The sequence below is a fragment of the Heloderma suspectum genome, chromosome 2 (assembly GCF_057233095.1).
Source record: "Heloderma suspectum isolate Gila_16-S chromosome 2, 16-S_ref, whole genome shotgun sequence".
Taxonomy (NCBI): Eukaryota; Metazoa; Chordata; class Lepidosauria; order Squamata; family Helodermatidae; genus Heloderma; species Heloderma suspectum.
The window spans coordinates 355,732,586-355,756,144 of NC_139459.1; the positions used below are offsets into that span (position 1 = coordinate 355,732,586).

General features: G+C 46.8%; 1 protein-coding gene across 1 annotated transcript; it reads right to left on the reverse strand.

The window, feature by feature from the left end:
- Nucleotides 1–5,931: 5,931 nt before the first annotated feature.
- On the reverse strand, nucleotides 5,932–22,058 carry LOC146355520 (extracellular calcium-sensing receptor-like). The gene is made up of 5 exons (XM_084832573.1): nucleotides 21,810–22,058; nucleotides 21,597–21,698; nucleotides 15,655–15,882; nucleotides 13,459–13,585; nucleotides 5,932–6,305 (listed from the first exon to the last, which is right to left on the reverse strand). The coding sequence occupies exons 2-5, from the start codon at nucleotides 21,648–21,650 to the stop codon at nucleotides 6,274–6,276; spliced, it is 441 nt and encodes a 146-aa protein (XP_084688699.1). The 5' UTR covers nucleotides 21,651–21,698; nucleotides 21,810–22,058; the 3' UTR covers nucleotides 5,932–6,273.
- Nucleotides 22,059–23,559: the final 1,501 nt, after the last annotated feature.

Below are 23,559 nucleotides of genomic sequence, written 5' to 3' on the forward strand. Positions count from 1 at the left end.
CCAAATTGCCTGCCTTTATTTGAAAAAGAAGCTTTGCTGAGGCACTTCCCTGTGCAGCAGTCTTTGGCGGTGGCCACAGTGGCAGCAGCAGCAGCTCTGGGCTGAGCTAGGGATGTCAGAGAATTCTGCCACGGACCTCGGGGAGGCCGAATGCCAGCGCATTTGGCCCCCGAAATCGGTGGCGGAACGGTCTGCCACCCGCCTCCCCCGAGACATACCTGGGGTGGATCTTCCTATTTCCAGTTAAAAAAAAAAAAGGTCATGATAGGCTATGTAAACATTTACGTCGCCTATCACGGCTAGGTTAAAAAAAAAAAAACATGATAGGCTACGTAAATGTTTATGTAGCCTTTCACGGCTGACAGTGGGGAGCTACCCAGTGGGAGCTTCCTTTCCTCAACTGCGAATGCTCACACAGGCGCAGAGCCCTGAAATGCTCTGAGGCTGCCCAGTTTCCCTGGCTGAGCCTGCTACCTTGAGGCACATGATTAATAATAATAATAGTAATATTAGTAGTAGTAGTAATACTCATACTGCTACCACCAGTGCTACTACTACTATCAAATTTGCTCACTGTAAGCACTCAGTGTGTACCATCTGTTTGGAGAAGACCCCTTCCATCCACAAGGGAGGGGAACTTTTGGCCAATGGGGTTGTCTCCATTCAAGGCAGTCCTGGCCTGGTCATTGGCTGAGCAAAGCCAGCCAATAGTTATGCTTAAAAAGAGGTGGAAAAGGCAAGAAATGAGTGAGTGAGTGAGTGATTGAGTGAGTGAGTGGTGCTTTTCTGTGGCTGTGATTTCCCCAGCCCTTATTTTGCAAGTACAATCGTACTTTGTATGTACAGTTCTTCCTTTCCGTGGTATGGGTTGCTGGCTGTTGGGGATACAAAGAATGTTCCACCTCCTGTAAACGGTTGGTTCCACCTCTGCTGGCCTAACACCCCCCCCCCCGCCCCATCAGATTAGCCACTGGCCCCCAAGGGATACAGCCAGGAAGGTCTAAGCCAGTTGCAACAGAGCAGCCTGTGCATGAATATTGAACTGAGTCAACACAATGACCTTAAGGCCCCAGCATCCCATCTGAGACTGCCCCGGCAAGCCTAAGTTGGCAGATTGTTGAGTAGTGGGCTACGTGGTACAGGCACAGAATCCCCTTTTGTCCCTCAACACCTTTTCAAAATGAAAACTCAAAATGAGAAGGATTCCTGATGGAGGCACCCGACAGACCACAGCATGTCCGCTGCCACATCCCTGCCCCCAGTTGGGTTCAAATCCTGACTGTGGTTTTACTATCAAGCGCGCTAGCTTAACCTAAAGTACAGGGCTGTTGTGAGAATAAAAACTGGGTCAGAGTTCCTTGGGGGAAAGTGGAGGGAAAAATGGAGGCAAAGGCAATGTTTATGAGTGAAAAAGGAATACCTGCCATGAATGTATCCTTTGAAGTGCTGACTTCTGTCCACCCACCAACCTCATTCTGTTCAGTCGAGATGAGTATGCAGCATGGAAGGTCCATGCCACAGCCTGGATGAAGCTGCAAATGCTGTTGGAGTCTTGAGACAGGATCTTTTCAACCACATCCTGGGGCAATTTCTCCCAGTTCTCCTTTTCTGAACATATTTACCAGGCTTTCACAGACAACTTATTCCTTACATATGAACAATTAAATACTGTCTCTGAAAAGTGATTGGTAGCAATGAGAAATGAACCCACATTGTCATATTGTGTCCTTATGTTTTTCTAGATTAAGAAGGACACGGCAACATGAGTGTGCTGGAGATCAACCATTTTGAACAAAAAGCTCACACTGAGATCCTGCAGAGCTGTTACAATCAAAACTTTCCCCACAGTTGATTTTGTGATCTATTCAACTCTATGAGTGATTTATACTTGAGTGATTATGATCTGAGAGTCCACTGGAAAAACAACTACATTGACACGAGTGTCCATAAAATATGGAATTCTGTTGACCTTCCTTTTACTCCTATCCAGCACTGGGATGCTTCCTGCGGAGGCAATGCAAATCCCTTTTTTCATGAGCACAGGTGGAACCTTACTCCGTTGTCATTGTCTGGAGCCAGGAGGCTGATCCAAGTCCATCTGAAATGCAGGAGCAGTTGGACAATCCCCAGGTAAGGAGGTTCTGGTTTGGGGACCATCCAGAAAAAACAGGGGAACTCATGTCTCTCCCTGGGAACTTGACTGACAAACCTGTAACTGACCCAGGAACAGGGGAAAGAAATGGGCGGCCGGTTTCCAAAAATAAGATGTGTTTTCACACTCAGTATAATGAAGTAAGGTGACTTTTTTTTTGGCAAATACACAGATATATTCAATTTTCTCATTTCAACTACCTGAAAAACAGGTTGAATACAGAACAAGGTTTCAAGTGGATTCTGCCGAATTTCAGCAAGCTCAAGGACGGCTTGTTCTATCATCTCTTCCAGTTCCAAAGAAGGCAAAATTGATCAGGCTCAGTGAAAACCAACTTGCCAGACCACTGAGGCACCTGCCGCAATACCTTCTCCCATCTTCTGGAAAGGAGGAGTTCAAGGCAGCCAAAGTTAGCATCACTGTCATGTGGCTGAGCTGGCAGCTATTTTATGTATGTATGTATGTATTTCATTTCTCCGTGAGCCCCTGCCAAAGGAAGTGAGGCGGGTGGCTACTAGGAGGAGGGCTTTTTCTGCTGTGGCACCCCGGCTCTGGAATGAGCCCCCTAGTGAGGTTCGCCGGGCGCCTACATTGTATTCCTTTCGGCGCCAGGTGAAGACCTTTTTATTTTCCCAGGCATTTTAGCATTTTAGCTTTCTAAATTTTTATCTTTGCTGTTTTAAATCTGTATTTTAAACTCTTGCACTGCTGCTAGGTTTTATTGTGATTGTATTGTTATATTGTGGTTTTAATGTTCTATATATTTTAAATTGTTTTATTGTGTGTTGTTTGGTTTTAATTTCTGTGAACTGCCCAGAGAGCTTCGGCTATTGGGCAGTATAGAAATGAAATGAATGAATGAATGAATGAATGAATCAATAAATTTCTATACCGCCCAATCACTGCAGCTCTCTGGGCAGTTCGCAAAAATTAAAACCAAAGACCACACAGTAAAACAATATAAAACATAAAAACGTTAAAACCACTATATAGCAATACAACCAGAGTAAAACCCAGCTGGGCCTATTGCCACATGCCTGTGTGTGGCAACGTACAACTGTGTCTATATATCAGTGGACGGTGTGCCTTGCTGCCCCTGTGCCAGCCCCATGCAGGAAGCGGAGGGTTTGAGGAACGCAGAGACTGCTCTGCCCGTGTGGCTCTCCAGCACTGCTGCCCCTCCCTTCAAACAGGAGACCTGGAACTCAGAGCCACCTCTGAAATGCCCCACGGTGCCCTAGGGAGGGTTGCCAGATCTCCACTTACGGCCTGTTATTTCCAGGCCTGGCCCATTGTCTCCAGGCTGGAACTGGGCAGTGTGTGTGGGGATTCTCTGGGCCAGAGCTTGGCGCCAGCTGCAGATTTTTCTCCCTGCCCTTCTTTTCTTTTTTACATGTTCTCTTGGAGGCCGGCACTCCGGCACCCCCCTGCCGGCAGCTGTGGTGCTGCTAACTGCTCCTCCGGGAGGGAGGGGGGATCCAGAGGAGGTGTAAAGTGTAGCCCCAAGGCCTCTTCACTCTGCTTCGACTGAGATGAGTCCCCAGGGTGCTAAAGCCCTGTTAGCCTTCCTCTCCTCACCCTCCTCCTGGTGCTCTTTCACTGGGTGGAGGGAGAGGCCAGTGCTGGGCCGAAAATTTCTCCTACATTTTTGTCAACTGCACTCATTCAATTTGATCGAAGATAAATTGCTTTGGAAAAGAAATTCAATGGTGAAGAAATTTTGGTGAAATACTCATGAGTTGGGGCTGGGTTTCTTGGGATTATCTTAGTAAGGAGTGAGCACCATTGCCCTGTTTTTCATTGTACGATCATCTCCCTGGCAGCCGCAGCCTCTGCAGCTTCCCACACTTCAATAAAAGCCCACTGGAAGATACCGTGAGGGAATTTCTGCCATGGGGCTTTTTCCAGTCAAGACATGCTGGCCATCTGGGAGGCCAGATGTGATTAGACAAGCTCAAAAATAAATTGCAAAACATCCGGAATGAAGCAGAACAATGGAAGCCCCTTTCATGGGGGGGAGAAAACTTCTGGGAAATTGAAGCACAGATTTTGGGAGAGCAAATGTCCACCTCATCCCTGGAGCAAGACACAACACTGCCCCCCCAACACACACTCACATTTGCATTGTGCTGGAGACAAATTGGGGGACAGCTTGCCTAGATAGTTGATGCTGTTTGAGCACAGCCCCCCCCAAAAAGATGCTTACCAAAAAAAGAAAGTAGCTGAGCTACAAGCCCTCCCAATGGGGAGCCCTCCCAGGGAGACACTGTGGAGAATTTCTCCTTCTGCTGGAGAAATTTGGTAGGGATGTACGAAAGGGACTTACCTTGTCCCGCAGCTTTTTTCGCGGTGGGGGGGAGGCGCTTCGCTTCTCCCCCCAAAGTTCATGTGAGCGGGGGGTGTCTTCCCACCTCGCCTGGCCGAAATTCAGGCTGGGGAGAAGCACCCCGTCTCCCCGGCCACGAACGTCAACAGAAAAGTAAAAAAAAAAAAAAACGCCCCGTGATAGGCTACATAACGATTTACGTAGCCTATCACGGCTAGATCTGAAAAGTCAGCCATGATAGGCTACGTTAATCGTCATGTAGCCTATCACAGGTGAGTTAAAAAAAAAAAAAGCGCGTACGCAAATGGCGCAAATCACAAATAGCGTTGCCCTTATTTTCGCTGTAGTCTACGTAATCTTTACGTAGACTACAGCGACCAAATAAGGAACACGAATGGCGGCTCCCTATGGGGGCCACCATTAGCCGTACGCGCTTTTTTTTTTTTAAAGTCACCCGTGATAGGCTACGTGACGATTTACGTAGCCTATCATGGCTGACTTTGCAAATCTAGCCATGATAGGCTACGTTAATCGTCACGTAGCCTATCACGGGGGCGTTGGTTTTTTTTTACTTTTCTTGGAATGGTGGAGGTGGCAGCCGGTCAAAAGACCGGCTGCTGCCCCCGCCCCTGTCTAAGCCCTACCGAACCGCCGCTGCGACCCGCCACCAGGAGCGACATTCGGGAAAGGTAAGTCCAATGCCGGGGAGGCGGGGGCGGGGGGGAGAATTTCTCACGGAAACTACCTCGGGGGGCCGAATATGTTGGCACTCAGCCCCCCAAAGTTTTGGCGAGAAATTCTCTGACACCCCTAAAATTTGGTGAAATTTTCTGCCAAATTTCAAAGCCCACAAGTAAGGTGGAGAATAGCAAGGGGCCATTTACGCACAGCTCTAGGAGAGGCAGGAGAGGCACCGGCGAGCTCGTTCTCTGCTCTTTATTGTGAAGAGTCTAACGAAGGCTGTCTTCCTCCTTTTGTTCTAGTTCCCTGGCCCATCCCTGCAAGCAGTTTGGAGAGCAAAGGGTAGGGAGGAAATGCCAGAGGCCCAAAGAGGTGTTTGCTTTCCCCTCTCAGTTCTCCTAGCAAATAGGACGCACCCTTACAACTTCTCCTGGAAGTTGTGTTCTGCATATGCTACACACTGGCCATTTGGGCTTATGCTAAAGACTCTCCTGCTCCCCACTGGAAACCTCGATGCCTGCGCAAACTTTGCCAGAATGATGAGGCCTGTCTCCTGCTGTGCAGGATCTCAGTTCGAAGCTTTCACTGAGAACTCATGCTCTAGCTAACTCCATCTTATGCATCTCTAATCAGAAGTAAGTCTCATGGAGTTTATGGGTGTAGGATTGCAGTTTTGGAGTCACAAGACAACAGTAGTGTAAGAAAGGAGCCCAGGTTTTCATGGGCAGGGGGCAGTATCAGTGCAGAGAGAGATGATACAACTCGCTCAATAGATTTAAAGTTATTTTATTTTAAAGATGGGGATATACATTAAATACCAGTATATTTTAGTTAAATATTAATACAATAAAATAATTTCATACCATTCACAAATACATTTCTGTCACTTATCCAGTGGCTTTGCAATCCTGGAGTAAGCCCTGTTGAATGCAGTGGAACTGTTACTTTGAAAGAGAGACGTGTTGGATTGCACTGTTATTTCTTGGACATTCATTTGGACAGTAAGCGGAAGAGCCAAATGTAGTCTGCTTTGTCAGCTACAATTCTTGGAACATGATTGGGATGGTCCAAAGTCTGTAGTACCAAACTGAAGTTATAATAACAGTAGGAACAATCAGTCTGTGCGACGACAACTTCTGTTAGCACCTGTTTATACAGGAAAGGAAATCATTACAGGACTATTTCAGACTTCTGGGGCAATGATTCAGGCAGAGTGTGGTGGCTGTTTGGGCTTCTGATTTAGGTTGCCATGGGAGGAAAACAAATTGTTATTTATTTATTATTGTATTTTTTCTCCCAAGAAGAATTGCTTGTGAATAAAGAGAGAGAGAAAAAGAGATCTCTTGAAACTGGGAATAAACTGCAAAAAAAAAAAAAAACCCTCTTATTTTCTCTCTGTACAACCCAAGCAAGGGCTTGTGCTGCATGAGGGTGGTGAGGAGGAGGAGAAATTATCTAAGTATTCTGTCTAAGTTTTCTAAGTAATATACAGATTCATTCTGTATATTATACAGATTAGAAAGACGTAAGGTGATGTAGCTCAGCAAAGCTGACAAGTGATGAAATAAAGAGATTACTTCCCAAAAGCATAGCTGAGAACTTGTGGAACCATAATAAATAAGTGTTAGAGAAATTTCTGTTTTGTGAGAAACTTACGTCATCAGCAGGAATGACAGAGAAGTCCAGGAGTGGGGTGGAGTCCAGCGGACATGCTCCCACATAGAGCTGGCAGAGAATTCCGCCACCGATCTCAGTGAGGCCGAATGCCAGTGCATTCGGCCCCCCGAACTCCGTGGTGGAACAGCCTGCCACCCCCCCGCAGATCCCTCCCGGGACAAGACTTACCTGGGGCGGATCTTCTGGGTGGCAGCAGCTCCGGCAGCAGCGGCAGTGGCTGCGGCTGCGGCGGCTGGTCTTCCGATCGGCTGCCGCCACCGCCATTTCCAGTGTTAAAAAAAAATACGTGATAGGCTACGTAAAGATTTACATAGCCTATCATGGCTAGGTTAAAACACACACACACACACAAAACGACGTGATAGGCTACTTAAATCTTTATGTAGCCTATCACGTCTGACTTAAAACAAAAAACAAAAAGCGCGCGTAGACTAAATATTTATGTAGACTAAGTCGGGCCAAAATAAGGAACCCAAATGGCGGAGGCCATAGCTGCCGCCATTTGCGTACGCGTGGGGTTTTTTTTTTTTTAAAGACAGACGTGATAGGCTACGTAAAGATTTACGTAGCCTATCATGGCTGACTACAGGGACACAAACGGCGGTGGCTACGGCCGCCACCATTTGCGTCCCTGCTAGCCAGCAGCTGGATGTCTGGCTGCTGGCGGACCCGGCCGGCGGCTCTGCAGAATCCCCGCGGATTCCGGGGCGAGGGACAGAGTGCCTGCCCCCCCCCCAGCGGAACCTGACGGAGCCAGGTAAGGACAATTTCGTACATCCCTACAACACATGGCCCTAGTTGGATGCCAATCCATCGGCCCCTGTGCTTGCCCAAATGGGTGTCCACTAAGTCAGAAAAGCTTGAGTATCTCGAGTTACCCATGAGCTCCCATTTTCAGAAAACCACAAGTAAGCTTTTTACATGAATGGGCATTTTGCGCAAAATGGCAGCCGTAAATAGAAATCATCTAAATATGAGAGGCAAAATACAGCAGCTAGAGGTAATTCCCCATCCAGAGCAGGCAACTGACCCAGTTCCTGGTCACTGGAGCCACCACCCACTTGTAAAGAATCCAGCTTCTCATGCAAATGTCTTCCCTGGCCCATCTTTCTGGAATCCATTTTGGTTGGTGCTAGGCTGGATTGAACTTGCAAACTTCTACATACAAAACATTTCTTTGAACATAAGCAGAGGCATGTTGGTTGTCATCAGTGAACCATCTAGTCCAGCATCCTGTTCACAAAGCAGCCAACCAGGTCGCTCTGAGAACCTGAGAAGTAGGAATCATAGCATCATAAAACAGTAGCGTTGGAAGGAGACTATAAGACAATCAAGTCCAACCCCCTGCTCAGTGCAGGAGACCAAGTCAAAGCATCCTTGCAGATGGCTATCCAGCTTTGTCTTGAATGTTTTCAGTTTGGGAGAGCCCACTACCTCCCTAGGTAACTGGTTCCATTGTTGTATTGCTCGAACAGTCAGGAAATTTCTCCTGATCTTCGGCCGGAATCTGGCTTCCTGTAACTTGAGCCCATTATTCTGTGTCCTGCATTCTGGGATGACTGAGAAGACATCTGGGCCTTCCTCTCTGTGATAGGGATGTATAAATCCCCTACCTGCCAGTCTGGGGGGGGGGGTTCACGGGGAGGAGGCAATCCGTTCCTCCCCCCAGGATCCTTGCTGGCTGGCTCCTCTCTGTGGCAATTCCGCAGAGCCACCGGCCAGTTCCGAAGAACCAGAGATACGGCCGTCATGCCGTATCGCTGGCTGAAGGGAACTTGACTGACTGCGGACACAAATGGCATCCAGGATGAGATCAGTCAAGTCCCCTTCAGGCAGCGATAGGGCATGTCGGCTGTATCGCTGGCAACCTGGAGCCGGAGGATTCAGCCAAAGAGGATTCTGCGGGCAGGCAGAGATAAGTCTTCTGTTCCGCCACAGGCTCCGGGGGGGGGGATTCTTTAGAATCTGTCCTCATTGGAGTCCATGGCAGAGCTCTCTGCCATCCCTACCCTGTGGACCTTGAAAGAAGGACGTCTCACTGCCCTTCTCCCATCAAGCCGCTGCCTCAGGTAGCTGATGCAAGATGGGAAGGAGAGACAGGAAGGATCCTTCCTCTCCCTGAGATCCCAGCCACCCAGCTCAGAAATGCCATGCGAGTAAGACATTTTGCTTTGAAGGGAGTGCTCCTGAATAATTCTTAAAGACAATAAACTGTGTTCTGGTTGCAACTGCTATGCATTTTGTATTTGTTCCATGCCCGTCTATCATAAATGTAAATCAGGTAGAAACTGTTTGAGATTTTGAAGTAAAAGATGGAAAGCTATGTCTGCTCTCCGAGTCCTGAATTTCTAAAACCTATGTCTGAATACCTGGAATACAAAAAACATAGGGTCCTAGGTGAGACATTTTACCTGGAATATGCATGGGATGGTTAACTGCTGATCTGTCATCAAGGAACACCCAATTCTGATGGCATGATGTCACAAGACAAGGACAAATGTGTCACACTAAGTTACACACTCTAAATCAGCCTTCCCCAAAACGGTGCAGTACCAGATGCTCTGGACAAATCCTCGCATCACCTAATGAACCATTTCTAAGAACAGCACACAACAGAAGTTCACACTCAAGGAAAGAACAGTATCTCCGTACTTTACTGAAGGAGTGTACTTCAATCATACACAGTCTTTTGGTTTCATCATTAGATGCTCTTTCTTATTTAGATCTGGCCTCAGTACAATAATGTAGCATTTGGGGATGAAGATGCAACCCAGTAATCCCAGACTGGAGGCCAAGATGGAGAAGACCTGCACGGCCACCATGTACTTCCCTTTGGTGCTCAGGTAGGTGGGCACAAAGGACACCCAAACACTGCAAAACACCAGCATGCTGAAGGTGATTGACTTGGCTTCGTTGAATGTCCCAGGCAGCTTCCTGGCTAGGAAAGCCACCATGAAACAGATAGCAGCCAAAAGGCCCATGTAGCCAAAAGTGATATAAAACATGATAACAGACCCTTCATTACATTGCAGGATGATCTGCCCAATCTGGGAATGCATGTCAGAGTCTGGAAATGGGGGAGAGATTCCCAGCCAGAGAATGCAGATGCCCACTTGAACACTGCAGCAAAAAATCACAATGGAGTCTGCCACATTTTTCCCCAGCCATTTCCTCATTTTGTTTCCTGGCTTGGTGGCTAGAAATGCCATCACCACCATGATAGTTTTTGCCAACAAAGAAGAGACAGCGACTGAGAAGATGATGCTGAAGGTGGTTTGTCGGAGAAGGCAGGTCACCTTCTGGGGCTGACCAATGAATAGAAAGGAGGACAAGAAGGAAAGCAGGAGGGAGATGAGGAGCATATAGGTGAGGTCACGGTTGTTGGCTTTGACCACTGGAGTTTCTCGATATTTAATGAATATTTCTAAAAGTAGACCAGTGGTCAGGGACAATACAAGGGAAAAGACAGCTAGGATAATCCCCAAGGGTCCTTTGTAGGAGAGGAAGTTGATAAGTTTAGGAACACATTGATTTCGGTCTTCATTTGGATGCTGATCATCTGGACACTTGTTGCAATGGTCTGCTTCTGAAAAAAAGAAAGCAGCTGCAGCTTCACTAATCCAGCCTTATCCAAAGTGTAGTGCCCTGAAAATGTTTCTGACTACAATTCCTAGCATTCCTGACCATTGGCCATGCTTGCTGGGGCTCTGTGTATTGAAGTGCCAAACATTTGGAGATCTACTTTCTGCCCACCTCTGCTCGAAATGATACGTTAGAGGGTGAAAGTATAGATGCCAGAAGAGAAAGATGATACAAGGCTGGGGGAGAGACCATAAACTAACCACAGGAATTAGAGATGAGAAGCGGCCAGATTCCAGAATTCCATCCCACAATATGTTGTGGTGGCTTGTAGCTTTCAAGAAGGTTTAGATACATTCATGGAGATTTGGTCTATCGGAATCTTGCAATCATGATGGCTATATGGTTCTTCCCCATCTAGGGATGGGGGAGACTTTCTCCCCGAAACTTCAGGGGGCCGAGTGCCAACATATTCGGCCCCCCGAAGTAGTTCCGGGGAGGAATTCTCCACACACCCCCGCCCCCCGCTCCCCCCCCCCCGGATGGGACTTACCTTTCCCGAATGTCCCTCCTGGTGGCGGGTCCCGGCGGCAGTTCATCAGGTCTTCGACAGGGGCAGAGGCGGCAGCCGGTCTTCCAACCGGCTGCCGCCATCGCCATTCCAATAAAAGTAAAAAAAAAAAAAAATGCCCCCGTGATAGGCTACGTGACAATAATGTAGCCTAATACGGCTAGATTTGCAAAGTCAGCGTGATAGGCTATGTAAATCGTCACGTAGCCTATCACGGGTGACCTAAAAAAAAAAAAAGTGCATATGGCTAATGGCGGCCCCCATAGGGAGCCGCCGTTCGCGTTCCTTATTTGGTCACTGTAGTCTACGTAACGTTTACGTAGACTACGGCAAAAATAAGGGCAACGCTATTTGTGTGTGTGTGTGCATGTGTGCATGCTGATGAGCACTATAACAATATTTTAAATGAATAATAAATATAAATATACATCGTACTGGTACACAGGCTGTCTGCCTCTGCATACCAGCTGCTGAGAGTAACAACAGGAGATGACTGTAGCCTTCATGTCTCTCAGGAGTGCCCCTGTTGCCTACTGAATCCTCCTTAGGGTTCGCGGAGAATTTCTCCCCGAAACATTGGGGGGCTGAGAGCCAACGTGTTCGGCCCCCCGAACAAGTTTTGGGGAGAAATCCTCCGCACCCCCCCCGCACCCTGCAGCCACCCCGGGACGGGACTTACCTTCGCCGAATGTCCCTCCCGGCAGCGGGTCCAGCCGGCGGTTCGGCGGGTGTTCGTGCAGGGCGGGAGCGGCAGCCAGTCTTTCGACCGACTGCCACCGCCGCCATTGCAATAAAAGAAAAAAAAACCACGCCCCTGATAGGCTACGTAACGATTAACGTAGCCTATCACTGCTAGATTTGCAAAGTCAGCCGTGATAGGCTACGTCAATCGTCACGTAGCCTATCACGGGTGACTTTAAAAAAAAAAAAAGTGTGTACTGATAATGGCGGCCCCCATAGGGAGCCGCCATTCCCGTTCCTTATTTGGTCGCTGTAGTCTACATAAAGATTTACGTAGACTACGGCGAAAATAAGGGCAACGCTATTTGCGTTGCCCTTATTTTCGCTGTAGTCTACGTAAAGATTTACGTAGACTACAGCAACTAAATAAGGAATGCGAATGGCGGCTCCCTATGGGGGCCGCCATTAGCGTACGAGCTTTTTTTTTTTTTTTAAAGTCACCCGTGATAGGCTACGTGACGATTGACGTAGCCTATCACGGCTGACTTTGCAAATCTAGCCGTGATAGGCTACGTTAATCGTCACGTAGCCTATCAGGGGGCGTTTAAAAAAAAAAAACTTTCGCGTTCGCAGCCGGGCGAGGCGGGAAGCCTCCTCCCCGGCCTGAATTTCGGCCAGGGCAAGGCAGGAAGCCTCCCCCCCGGCCTGAATTTCGGCCGGGGCGAGGCAGGAAGCCTCCCCCCCGGCCTGAACTTCACGGGGGGAGCAGCGAAGCACCTCCCCCCCACCGTGAACGTCCTTCGAGGACAGGTAAGGGACTTTCGTCCACCCCTACCTCCAATAGCCAGAATCAACACTCAGACAAAAGGGCTGCTTTCCAAGTCTTTAATTCCATTCATCCTAACAAAGCATGCTGATGCTAATTGCCCAAGACTCAGAGGAACTACAAAGGAACAGCCATCTAGGTGTTTCTAAGTATTAGGACATCAGTTGATCTCCGTTTGGGAAAAACACTGATGTTCCATCTGAACTGGAAAACTCCATCACCATTTCAATCCTCAAATGGAATTCTCATATGTCCCTATCCTGAGCTCCTACCACACCATTCAGTTGCTGTGCTTAGGATACACTATGGGGAACAAACTGTCCATAACAGTGTCTGTAAATATTGGCGACTCTATTGATGTGTAAAGCAGGCAGTAGATGGCAGACTGAAAGTGTCACAATTAGGGATGGGTGGATTCCCTACCTGCTGCTCTGGGGGGAAATCCGCCCACAGTGGGAGGCAATATGTCCCTCCCCCAGGAATCCTCTTTGGCTGGCGCCGATTTGTGGTGATTCCGCAGAGCTGGCCACCAGCTCCGTATCACTAGTGATACGGCCACCTGCCATTGCCGTTCCATATTGCTAGGCGATATGGAACCAGCCGGCAGTTCCGCAGAGGCACTGCCAGGAGGATCCGGAGGATTCCGGAGGGAAAAGGAGGTGAGTGGTGCCATTCCACCGCTGACTCCTTTGTATCCAGCCTCATTGGGGTCTGTGGTGGATTTCTCCCCCTTCCCTAGTCACAATAGCACACTAGAGCACTACGGATAGCTGCTTTCCCCCCTGTACTCCATTACTTCAGGTTATTTCTTTCAAGTCCCTTTGTGAAATTAGTTAGTGAACATTAATATTTAATTATACACAAAGCCAGAAAGGAACTGGTGCCTAAAACAACTCATCCTAAAACATATCAGTGCGTCTTTGCCGTACTCTGAGAGAGCAGCACTTTGCTCTGGATTCTCCTACCTTCCTGAGTGGAGATGGTGCCTTCTGCACATGGGACACAGACATAGCAACAGATGGGCTCTCCTTCCTTAATCATCTTGGCAAACCCAGGCCGACAACATTCAGCACATCTAGAAAAAGGCACGGTCTATCCATGAAGATAAGAAACATCCAGGAAAAGGAGTTAGTCTGGAAGTGATATTTAAATTCGTGGAAATTAGTTATACAGTTGGAAACCACATAACAGGGAAATTTAATTCCTTAGTTAAACATTTACTAGAATTAAGATGAGGCTTAAGGGGGTTGAATAGGTGATTATTTTCAGAAAACTGAAATTGGGGCATTATCCCATCCTTCCACCTGAGGAGGGGAAAAAAGAAAGAGAGAGATCCTGGGAGGAATTTGTTTCAGTGATAAAGCCCATATCTACCATGCAGAAGGTCTCATATTCAAGACCTCACATCTCCAGTCAAATGTATCAAGTAGCAGGTGATGGGAAAAATCTCTTCCTAAAGTCTGAGAACATCACTGCCAGTCAGAACAAACAATAATAGGATGGATTGACCAATAGTATGGCAGCTTGTTATGGTCCCGTAGAAAACCAAATGCTGAGAAGGAGCCAGAGCCAGTTTGGTTTCAGTCAGTTGAGGCTGGTGCCTTCCACAAACATTGGGGGAGATGTGGGGACCAGGGGCCACACAAATGAGCATTTTTTTGCAATGCCACAACAAATTGTGACAGCACCCAAATTCCACTGCTTTTAATGACAATTAGTGTCTTGTCGGTGGCATCTTAAAGAATGGTAAATTCACGCTGGCCTAAGTTTTCTGGGCACTGTTCACTTTGTCACATGCAGTGGACCCCCTTTCATTCCTATTTTTAGGTATATATTATTTTGGACAGTTCTGGGTCCAAGAGCACCCCTGAACAATGAACTGGATCCTTTAGGGGGAGTGCAGTCCCCTCCAGAATAGGTTGAACATCACCTAGCCTTGCAAATGAACGACCCACTAACAGTACCTCCATCTTGTCTGGACCAAGTTTCGGTTTATTGGCACTCATGCAATCCATGCCCAGGCACTGAGATTCAGAACAGCCACTGCCTCACCTGGGTTTGATGAGAAAGAGAGGTAGAGCGGGGTGCCATCTGCATAGTGATGGCACCTCAGCCCACACCTCTGGATAACCTCCCCCAGTGGTAGATGTTGAACAGCATTTGGGATAACATTAGAGCCCTGTGGAACCCCATGGCAAAATTGACAAGGCACAAAGCAATAATCCTCCAGCACCACCTTCTGGAATCGGCCATCCAAGTAGGAGTGGAACCAATGCAGTGCAGTTCCTCCAACTCTGAACCCAGGCAACCTATCCAGAAGGATACCATGGTTGATGGTATTGAAAGCCACTGAGATGTCCAGGAGAATCAACAGGGATGCACTCCCCCTGTCCTTCTCCCATCAAAGGTCATCAAAAACGGTGACTAAGGCACACATACTGTATACATAAACCTACCTTCCTCTGGTGTGTCGTATGAATTCAGTCAACTTGTCTCTCTCCACAACTCTCTCTCCCTCACACACACACGCACACATGGACACACACACATAGCCAAAGTATTTGCACAGGACACCCATGCCTTAAAGCAAATTTTGGGCTTGGCACCTATACAGGAGACCTAAACATTGCCATGCAATGCCATACATGATGGGAGGCAGGGGGATCGATCCCTTCACTATCCTGCTTCCCTCTCTCTCTCTGCTACCTTCTGTGAAACTTGTGTTTTGTGATGGCCACGCTCACTGGAGCAGCCATTTTGAGAATGGGCGCACCCCCTCAGGGATGCCATTTTTTGACAGCTCCCACAACAGTTTGGAACATTTCAAATATGCCCTGAAACAGTTAGAGGAGCACTGGCCTGGCATGCTTCTGAGCCGGACTTCAAAGGTTCTGTATAATCATGCTAAACCTTTTCTGTCCATAGTCACTACGTTATTTCAGTATAAATTAATGGATTTGGAACTCAAATCCCTAAAGAGTTGTGTACAATAGCTAAGAAACCGATAGCTTAAGGCTGCAATCCTATGTCCACTTACCTGGGAGTAAGCCCCACTGAACTTAATGACCAAGCCTTATTGACCTCAATGGGATGTACTTTGCATTGGACATGTATAGGATTGCCTGGGAAGAGATATCAAGAGGCATCAGAGTTTTTCCCACCTGGTTCAACACCTTGTGCCAGCCAATGGCCTTCTGATCAATGGTGAACTTGATCTCTGAGGAGGCCTGTCTCTCTATACTCCCAACTTCCACTCTAGCAGTGGACTTGTTGGGAAACATCACCCAGTTCACGATATAAAAGTCGGATGCCAGTTCCCCGTTCTCATCCAAATAAGCTCCATCCACAGAACTATTGTAAAGCTGGAAATGTCTCAGGAAAGGGTGAATCTAGAATGACATGGGAAAAACACCCATTTGGTAAAGAGGACATTCTGAAGAACATCTTGGCTCTCCACATGTGGACCTCTAATCCGCAGAGCATCTTCCAGGCTGATGAGGCCTACTCAAGCATTATGCCTCAACATGGTATCTTAGCCTGCTGGACAAAGGCGAGCTAGTGACAAAGTGAGATAATGCTTTTAGAGGGGAAGGGGGGGGGAAGGAAGTGGTGGAATTGGGCATAGCTTGAGGAAACAGGTGTCTCCTCAGAAGTAACTTCAACTGTGGTCAATGAGCCTTTTCCCATAAATATCCATGTTTTGTGTCTTTACTTTTTGCTTTGTTGAAAGGAAGTAATTAATAAGTGGGAGAAAGAGAGAGGAAGAGACTGATTTTTGGCAAGACCATTTCATGGGAGGAGACCTCCCAGGATTTTAAAGAAAAGCAAAGGATCTGCAGCTGTGTTTCCTTAATGTTTACTTTGTTGGTGTAAGGCAGTAAGTAGTGCTAAGCTTCCATCCATCGTGTTACGGGAGTATAAGCGGAAGGAGAAAGGAGAGCCTGGATGGGGCAGGGTGAGAGACTCTCTTATGGGTTGCACAGCCCGCACCAGTCTGATCATGTTTACTCCCATCCCCCCACCCCACCTGGAAATATGTTGTGTGAAGAGACTGATACTGGTGCGGTGCTCTCGCTCGTGGAGCCTTGCATGGTCCAAAGCACACAAAAGCCGACCTTTGAAAAATCCGAATAATCCTCCATTTGCTTCTCCTTCTGTTCTTGTGGAGAAACCCCCCCTGGTTGTGCTCTCTCAGCGACAAATAGACAGTCTTTACCTCCATACCCAGACCACCATCATCCCATTATTCAAAACTGAAAACCGGTGGGAGATCATCTGATACAGCCAGGGGCGATGGGTCTTTAAGGGGAGGAGAGGCAGAGCCCTCCCAGGAGTCATGTAAAATGAAAAAATGAGGAGAAAAGGAAGACCCTTTTTTACAGCCCTGCCAAATCTCCTGCTGTTATTCAAAAAGCAAATCTTTGCCGACTCGAGGCACTTCCTTTTGCAGCGACCCTTGGCAGTGGCAGTGGCAACCGCAGCTGTGCCTGGCCCACGCTGAGATCCTCCTCTCCCAGCGCGGCAGCTTCCTTCCTTCAACCGAGGATGCTCACGCGCTTGCAGAGCCTTGAAATGCTCTAAGGCTGCCCAGCTTCTCTGGCTGAGCCACTGCCTTGAGGGACATTGATAACAACAACAACAACAACAACAACAACAATATAATACCCTCAATTTGCTCAGTGCAAGCGCTGAGCCTGTACTAGCCAATTGGAGAAGACCCCTTCCGTCCACAAAGGGGGCGTCCTTTGGCTGATGGGGTTGTCTCCCATCAGTGAAGTGCTGTCTTGGTCATTGGCTTAATTATCATTTAGCTAAAAAAAGAGGGACGCAGAGGAGAGTGGTGAGTGAGTGAGTGTGTGTGTGTGTGTGTGTGTGCGCGCGCGCGTGCATATGTGGTGTGCACTCGTGCTGGCGTGTTTTGCTGGAGGAGCCAGCTCAGTCCAATCCTGGCATGTAAACGTCTTAAAATAGGGGGGGGGGAGTATTCAATTCATCATCATCATCATCATCAAAATTATTGCCCTCTCCATCCCACTCTATTCTTGAAATCTGGACTCAGCCACAAATTGTTTTCTCCCTGCCCTGTTGCTATATACTCTGGTGAAATTGGTGGTGTGCTTGTAAGAGAGAGGGGCTAGAGGTTAATGAGATACGTAGCAATCCTCTAGTCAACTAAGAAGTAAATCTCACTGAATTCAATGGGACTTACTCCCATGTAAGTATGCACAGGACTGATGGGTTAAGGGAAGAAGACAGATGTGTCTCCCTGGGTAAAGGCCTTGTTGTGTGAGGATGGGTGGGACATATGAGAGCAAGAGGTTTTACGGATTTTGAATGTTTCATGTGAGTTGTAAAAGTTGGTGTCGGACTTCACACTTCAGGCTACCTCCCCAGGCATGTATAAAACAAATACACAGGCAGGGAGCAGGATGCTTCCCCTCTGTACAACAATTGCATATAAATATGTGCACACAGTAATTCCCAGAGGTCAATGTTCCATGCATGGAGGCTGGTGATGAACATAGTGTAAGACAATTGTGTTTTTCTAGTATAAAATTACTTCATTTTATTACATTTACGCTCTGACTCTCCTCCTCATTTTTACCCTCAAAATACTGTGTGAGATAAGTTTGGCTGAGTGGTTGTGACTGGCCCAGATCAGCCCTTGGGAACTGGGTGGTATTTGCTGGTCCTCCTTAGGCAGCAAAATGTCCTGGGCCAGCAGTGGCTGTGTGTGTGTGTGTGTGTGTGTGTGCGCGCGCGCTGTTTGGCCGTTGCATCCAAATGAGGCAGAGAGTCAGTTTATGTTTCTTTCTTGAGTATGTGCGTGCACGAGAGAGTGCATCGATGTCTGTTTATGTGTTCTGTCCCTGTGTGCTGTTTGTTACCAAAGGAAAAGCTTGTGTTTGTATTTGAGTTTTCTACCATGGAAGAGATAGAAGTCTTTTGCTTCCACAGAAACATGGAAGGTGATTTCCACAAAAATGTGTAGTCAAAAATGTTTTTGCATTACTGTTGTACATTGTTGACTCTCTCTGGCTTTCTCTTTCTCTCCCTTGCCCCCCCCTCTCTGTTCCATGTGAGTTCAGTATTGGGCCAGAGGCTTCCTGCAGATGACCACCCTGAGGCTCACTATTGCCTTGAGCTGGATGAGGCTGTGCAACTCTGACAATATAATCATCTGCAATGCCGGCATCAAGATTTGGGGTGATGGTGTGAAACACACACATACGTGCAGTTGATTAATGATTCAATGTAGAATGTGGGTCCAAATGTGCTTGTGGGTGGCTGTGATTTCCTCATCCCTTATTTTGCATATACAATCTTAATGTTTGTGTGCCTCTGTTCTTCCTTGTTGTGGTATAGGTTGCCAGCCGTTGGGGATACAAACACTGTTCCACCTCCTGTGACCTGTTGGCTCCACCTATGCTGACCTGTCCCCCCCACCCCCGTCGCCTACTCGGATTAGCCACCAGCCTCCACTGGAAACAGCCGTGAAGCCCTAAGCCAGTCCCAACAGGGCAGCCTCTGCATGAATGCTGAAGCGACTCAACACAAATATCTTAAGATATTAAGAGACTGCAACACCACATCGACACCACCTGGCTAGCCCAGGTTGGCAGACCATTCAGTAGCAGGTTGTGTGGTACAGCCATGGTATCCCCGTTTGCTCCTGGACACCTTTTCACACTGAAAACTCAAAAATGGAAGGAGTTCTGACTGAGGTGCCCGATAAACCACAGCGTGTCCACTACCACATCTCTGCCCCCAGTTGGGTTCAAATCCTCACTATGGTTTGGCTATGAATCTCAAAAGCTTAACCTAATGTACAGGACTGTACATTATGCAGTTGGTAAAAACATCTATGCAGTTGGTAAAAACAAGACCTGGAGCTGATTGTAGCTCAGATCACGAACTTCTTATTGCACAATTTAGAATCAGACTAAAGAGAATAGGGAAGACCCACAGAGCAGTTAGATATGAGCTCACTAATATTCCTCATGAATATGCAGTGGAGGTGAAGAATAGATTGAAGGGACTAGATCTAGTAGATAGGGTCCCGGAAGAACTATGAATAGAAATTTGCAACATTGTTGAGGAGGCAGCGACAAAAAACGTCCCAAAGAAAAAGAAAACCAAGAAGGCAAGATGGCTGTCTGCTGAGACACTGGAAGTGGCCCAAGAAAGAAGGAAAGCAAAAGGCAACAGTGATAGGGCCAATATGCCCAATTAAATGCAACATTCCAGAGGTTAGACAGAAGAGATAAGGAATTATTTGTAAACAAGCAATGTGCGGAAGCGGAAGAAAATAATAGAATAGGAAGGACAAGAGACCTCTTCCAGAAAATTAGAAACATCGGAGGTAAATTCCAGGCAAAAATGGGTGTGATCAAAAACAAAGATGGCAAGGACCTAACAGAAGCAGAAGAGATCAAGAAAAGGTAGCAAGAATATACGGAAGATCTGTATAGGAAGGATAATAATATCGGGGATAGGTTCGATGGTGTGGTCAGTGAGTTAGAGCCAGACATCCTGAAGAGTGAGGTTGAATGGGTCTTAAGAAGCATTGCTAATAACAAGGCCGCAGGAGACAATGGTATTCCAGCTGAACTGTTTAAAACCTTCCAAGATGATGCTGTCAAGGTGATGCATGCCATATGCCAGCAAATTTGGAAAACACAAGAATGGCCAACAGATTGGAAAAGATCAACTTATATCCCCATACCAAAAAAGGGAAGCATTTAAGAATGTTCAAACTATTGAACGGTGGCACTTAATTCACATGCCAGTAAGGTCATGCTCAAGATCTTGCAAGGTCGACTCCAGCAATTCAAGGAACGAGAATTGCCAGATGTACAAGCTGGGTTTCGAAAAGGCAGAGGAATTAGAGACCAAATTGCCAATGTCCTCTGGATAATGGAGAAAGCCAGGGAGTTTCAGAAAAACATCTATTTCTGTTTTACTGACTATTCTAAAGCCTTTGACTGCATGGATCATAACAAATGGTGGCAAGTTCTTGGTGCTATGGGGATACCAAGTCATCTTGTCTGCCTCCTGTGGAATCTGTATAATGACCAAGTAGCAATGGTAAGAACAGACCACAGAACAACGGACTGGTTTAAGATTGGGAAAGGAGTATGGCAGGGTTGTGTACTCTCACCCTACCTATTCAACCTGTACGCAGAACACATCATGCGACGTGCTGGGCTTGATGAAGCCAAAGCTGGAGTTAAAATCGCTGGAAGAAACATTAACAATCTCAGATATGCATATGATACCACTTTGATGGCTGAAAGCGAGGAGGAGCTGAGGAGCCCCATGACGAAGGTGAAAGAAGAAAGTGCAAAAGCTGGGTTGCAGTTAAACCTCAAAAAAACCAAGATTATGGCAACCAGCTTGTTTGGTCACTGGCAAATAGAGGAAGAAGACATGGAGGCAGTGACAGACTTTGTCTTTCTAGACGTAAAGATTACTGCAGACGCTGACTGCAGCCAGGAAATCAGAAGATGTTTACTTCTTGGGAGGACAGCAATGACAAATCTTGATAAAATAGTGAAGAGCAGAGACATCACACTGACAACAAAGGTCCACAAAGTTAAAGCAATGGTATTCCCCATAGTAACCCATGGTTGCGAGAGCTGGAAGGCTGAGCGAAGGAAGATAGATGCTTTTGAACTGTGGTGCTGGAGGAAAATTCTGAGAGTGCCTTGGACTGCAAGAAGATCAAACCAGTCCATCTTCCAGGAAATAAAGCCAGACTGCTCACTTGAGGGAATGATATTAAAGGCAAAACTGAAGTACTTTGGCCACGTAATGAGAAGACAGGATACCCTGAAGAAGATGCTAGGGAAAGTGGAAGGCAAAAGGAAGAGGGGCCGACCAAGGGCAAGATGGATGGATGATATTCTGGAGGTGACTGACTTGACCTTGGGGGAGCTGGGGGTGGCGACAGCCAACAGGAAGTTCTGGCGTGGGCTGGTCCATGAAGTCATGAAGAGTCGGAAGCGATTGACTGAATAAACAACAAAACAAATGTACAGGACCATTGTGAGTTTCCTTGGAGAAAGTTGAGGGATAAATGTAGGTGAAGGAATAGGAATACCTGCCATGAATGTATCCTTTGAAGTGCCATCTCCTCTCCACCCACCATTCTCATTCCATTCAGTCGAGATGAGTATGCAGCATGTAATGTCTGTGCCACAGCCTGGATGGAAGTGTAAATGCTGTAGGAGTCTTGAGACAGGATCTTTTCAGTCACATCCTGGGGCAATTTTTCCCTGTTCTTCTTTTCTGTACAACTTTTCCAGGCTGTCACAGACAACGTATTCCTTGAATATGAACAATGAAATACTGTCTCCCCAAACTGCTTGATAGCATTGAGAAATGAGTAAAAATTGTCATATTGGATCCTTTTGTTTTTCTTGATTGAGAAGGACAAGAAAACGTGGTTGTGCTGGAGATGAACCGTGTTGTACAACACCCTTATGCTGATGTCCTGCAGAGCTGTTGCAATCAAAACTTTCCCCACAGTTGATTTTGTGATCTGTCCAACTTTATCAATGATTAGTATGAGAATTAGGATGATCCGAGACTCCACTGGAAAAACAACTACATTGACTCGAGTGTCCATAAAATGTGAAACTATGTCGAATGCCCTTGTCCCCCAAACCGCCACTGGAATGCTTCCTGAGAAGGCAATGCAAATTCCATTTTTTAGGAGCACAGCTGGAAAGCTTCTCATGAATCTTTCTCCATTGTCATTGTCTGGAGCCAGGAGACTGATCCAAGTCCATCTGAAATGCAGGAGCAGTTGAACAATCCCCAGGTAAGGAGGTTCTGGTTTGGGGACCATCCGGTAAAAACAGGGGAACTCATGTCTATCTCTGGGAACTTGACTAACAAACCCATAACTGACCTAGGAAAGGGAGAAACAGATGGGTGTACTCAAAAAAGTAATACGTGTTTTCTCACTTCAGTCTACTGCAGAAAAGTGACATTTTGTCTGATACACAAGGTTATATTCACTTTTCCCATTTCAGCAAGCTGAAAAATCTTTCTGCAGCAAAGGTTGACACTGATGCTTCTGTTTAGGAAGGGATGGGAGGGAGGGGGATTTTCAACTTGGTCCATTCTCTGGGGGAAAATTACATAACAAAGAAATGTGGATTCTTGTCCACAAACACATATGCCTTAATAGGTTTGTAACTGTTTCAGATGTACAAGACTCTTTCTCCTTATTATAGATTTAAAAGTAATTTAATTATGAGGAATATTATATATATATTCTGGAGAGACAGTTGGATGCAGTTTGATAGAGGGCTCCCTCTCTGGACATGGAGCGTACGCCCATTCCATGTTTGTTTTTACTTATACAATAAAAAAAAAAAGTTGGATCCAGCCTAAAGTTATCTGACTTACATCCCATTGAAATCAATGTGAAATTTAGCCCTGATTTAAGTCCCATTGATTGCAGTGGCATTTCAGTATGACTGACTTATGGTGCTTCCAGATGATGATTTTTATCGGAGGAGCAACAGATAATGTCTCCATTTTGTAACCCTCGCATGTTTCACCAACTCCTGTTATTGTTGCTGTTTTCATTCCATATAGATATACGTTAAACAAACAAACAAACAAACAAACTTGAGTCCAAATAGCTGCAGAGTGACTTTGGAGTGCTAGTATTGGGAGTCCTCCACCTAGAAGCACCCCTAATCTAGATTCCACCCATTATCAAACACTGAACATTCACTGCACCCTTTGTATTGTTTCGAACTCCCCTGTGCAGAGATGACAGGAGGACCAAAGTAATAAGGAAAGTAAAACCTCTCTCAAACCATGTTCAATTCTTTTGGAAGTACTACCTGTCTCCAGCCTTACTTGGTGATGCTCAGCCCAATGCCACCTTCTGGGTTTCTCTGGCCAAGTAGAAGCAGACTCAGCCTACATCCCTCATCCCCATTCACATACCTGTGGGATCTTGTAGATGCCCAGCATAGCTGAAATCTTGGTGGAGATTTCAGAGTCTGCCCCTTCAAGGACTGCCAGGAGGTTATTCTGTCTTC

Bases quoted from the DNA above. Each gene is read 5' to 3' on its own strand.
- LOC146355520 (XM_084832573.1), bottom strand. From the start codon at position 21,650: ATGAGAATGGTGGGTGGAGAGGAGATGGCACTTCAAAGGATACATTCA. The intron at 13,586-15,654 runs GTGGGAAAAACT...CTTCATGGATAG, and splicing joins GGCACAAGGTGTTGAACCAG to ACCGTGCCTTTTTCTAGATG. The intron at 6,306-13,458 runs GTAGGAGAATCC...CTGTATAAACAG, and splicing joins CACCATCTCCACTCAGGAAG to GTGCTAACAGAAGTTGTCGT.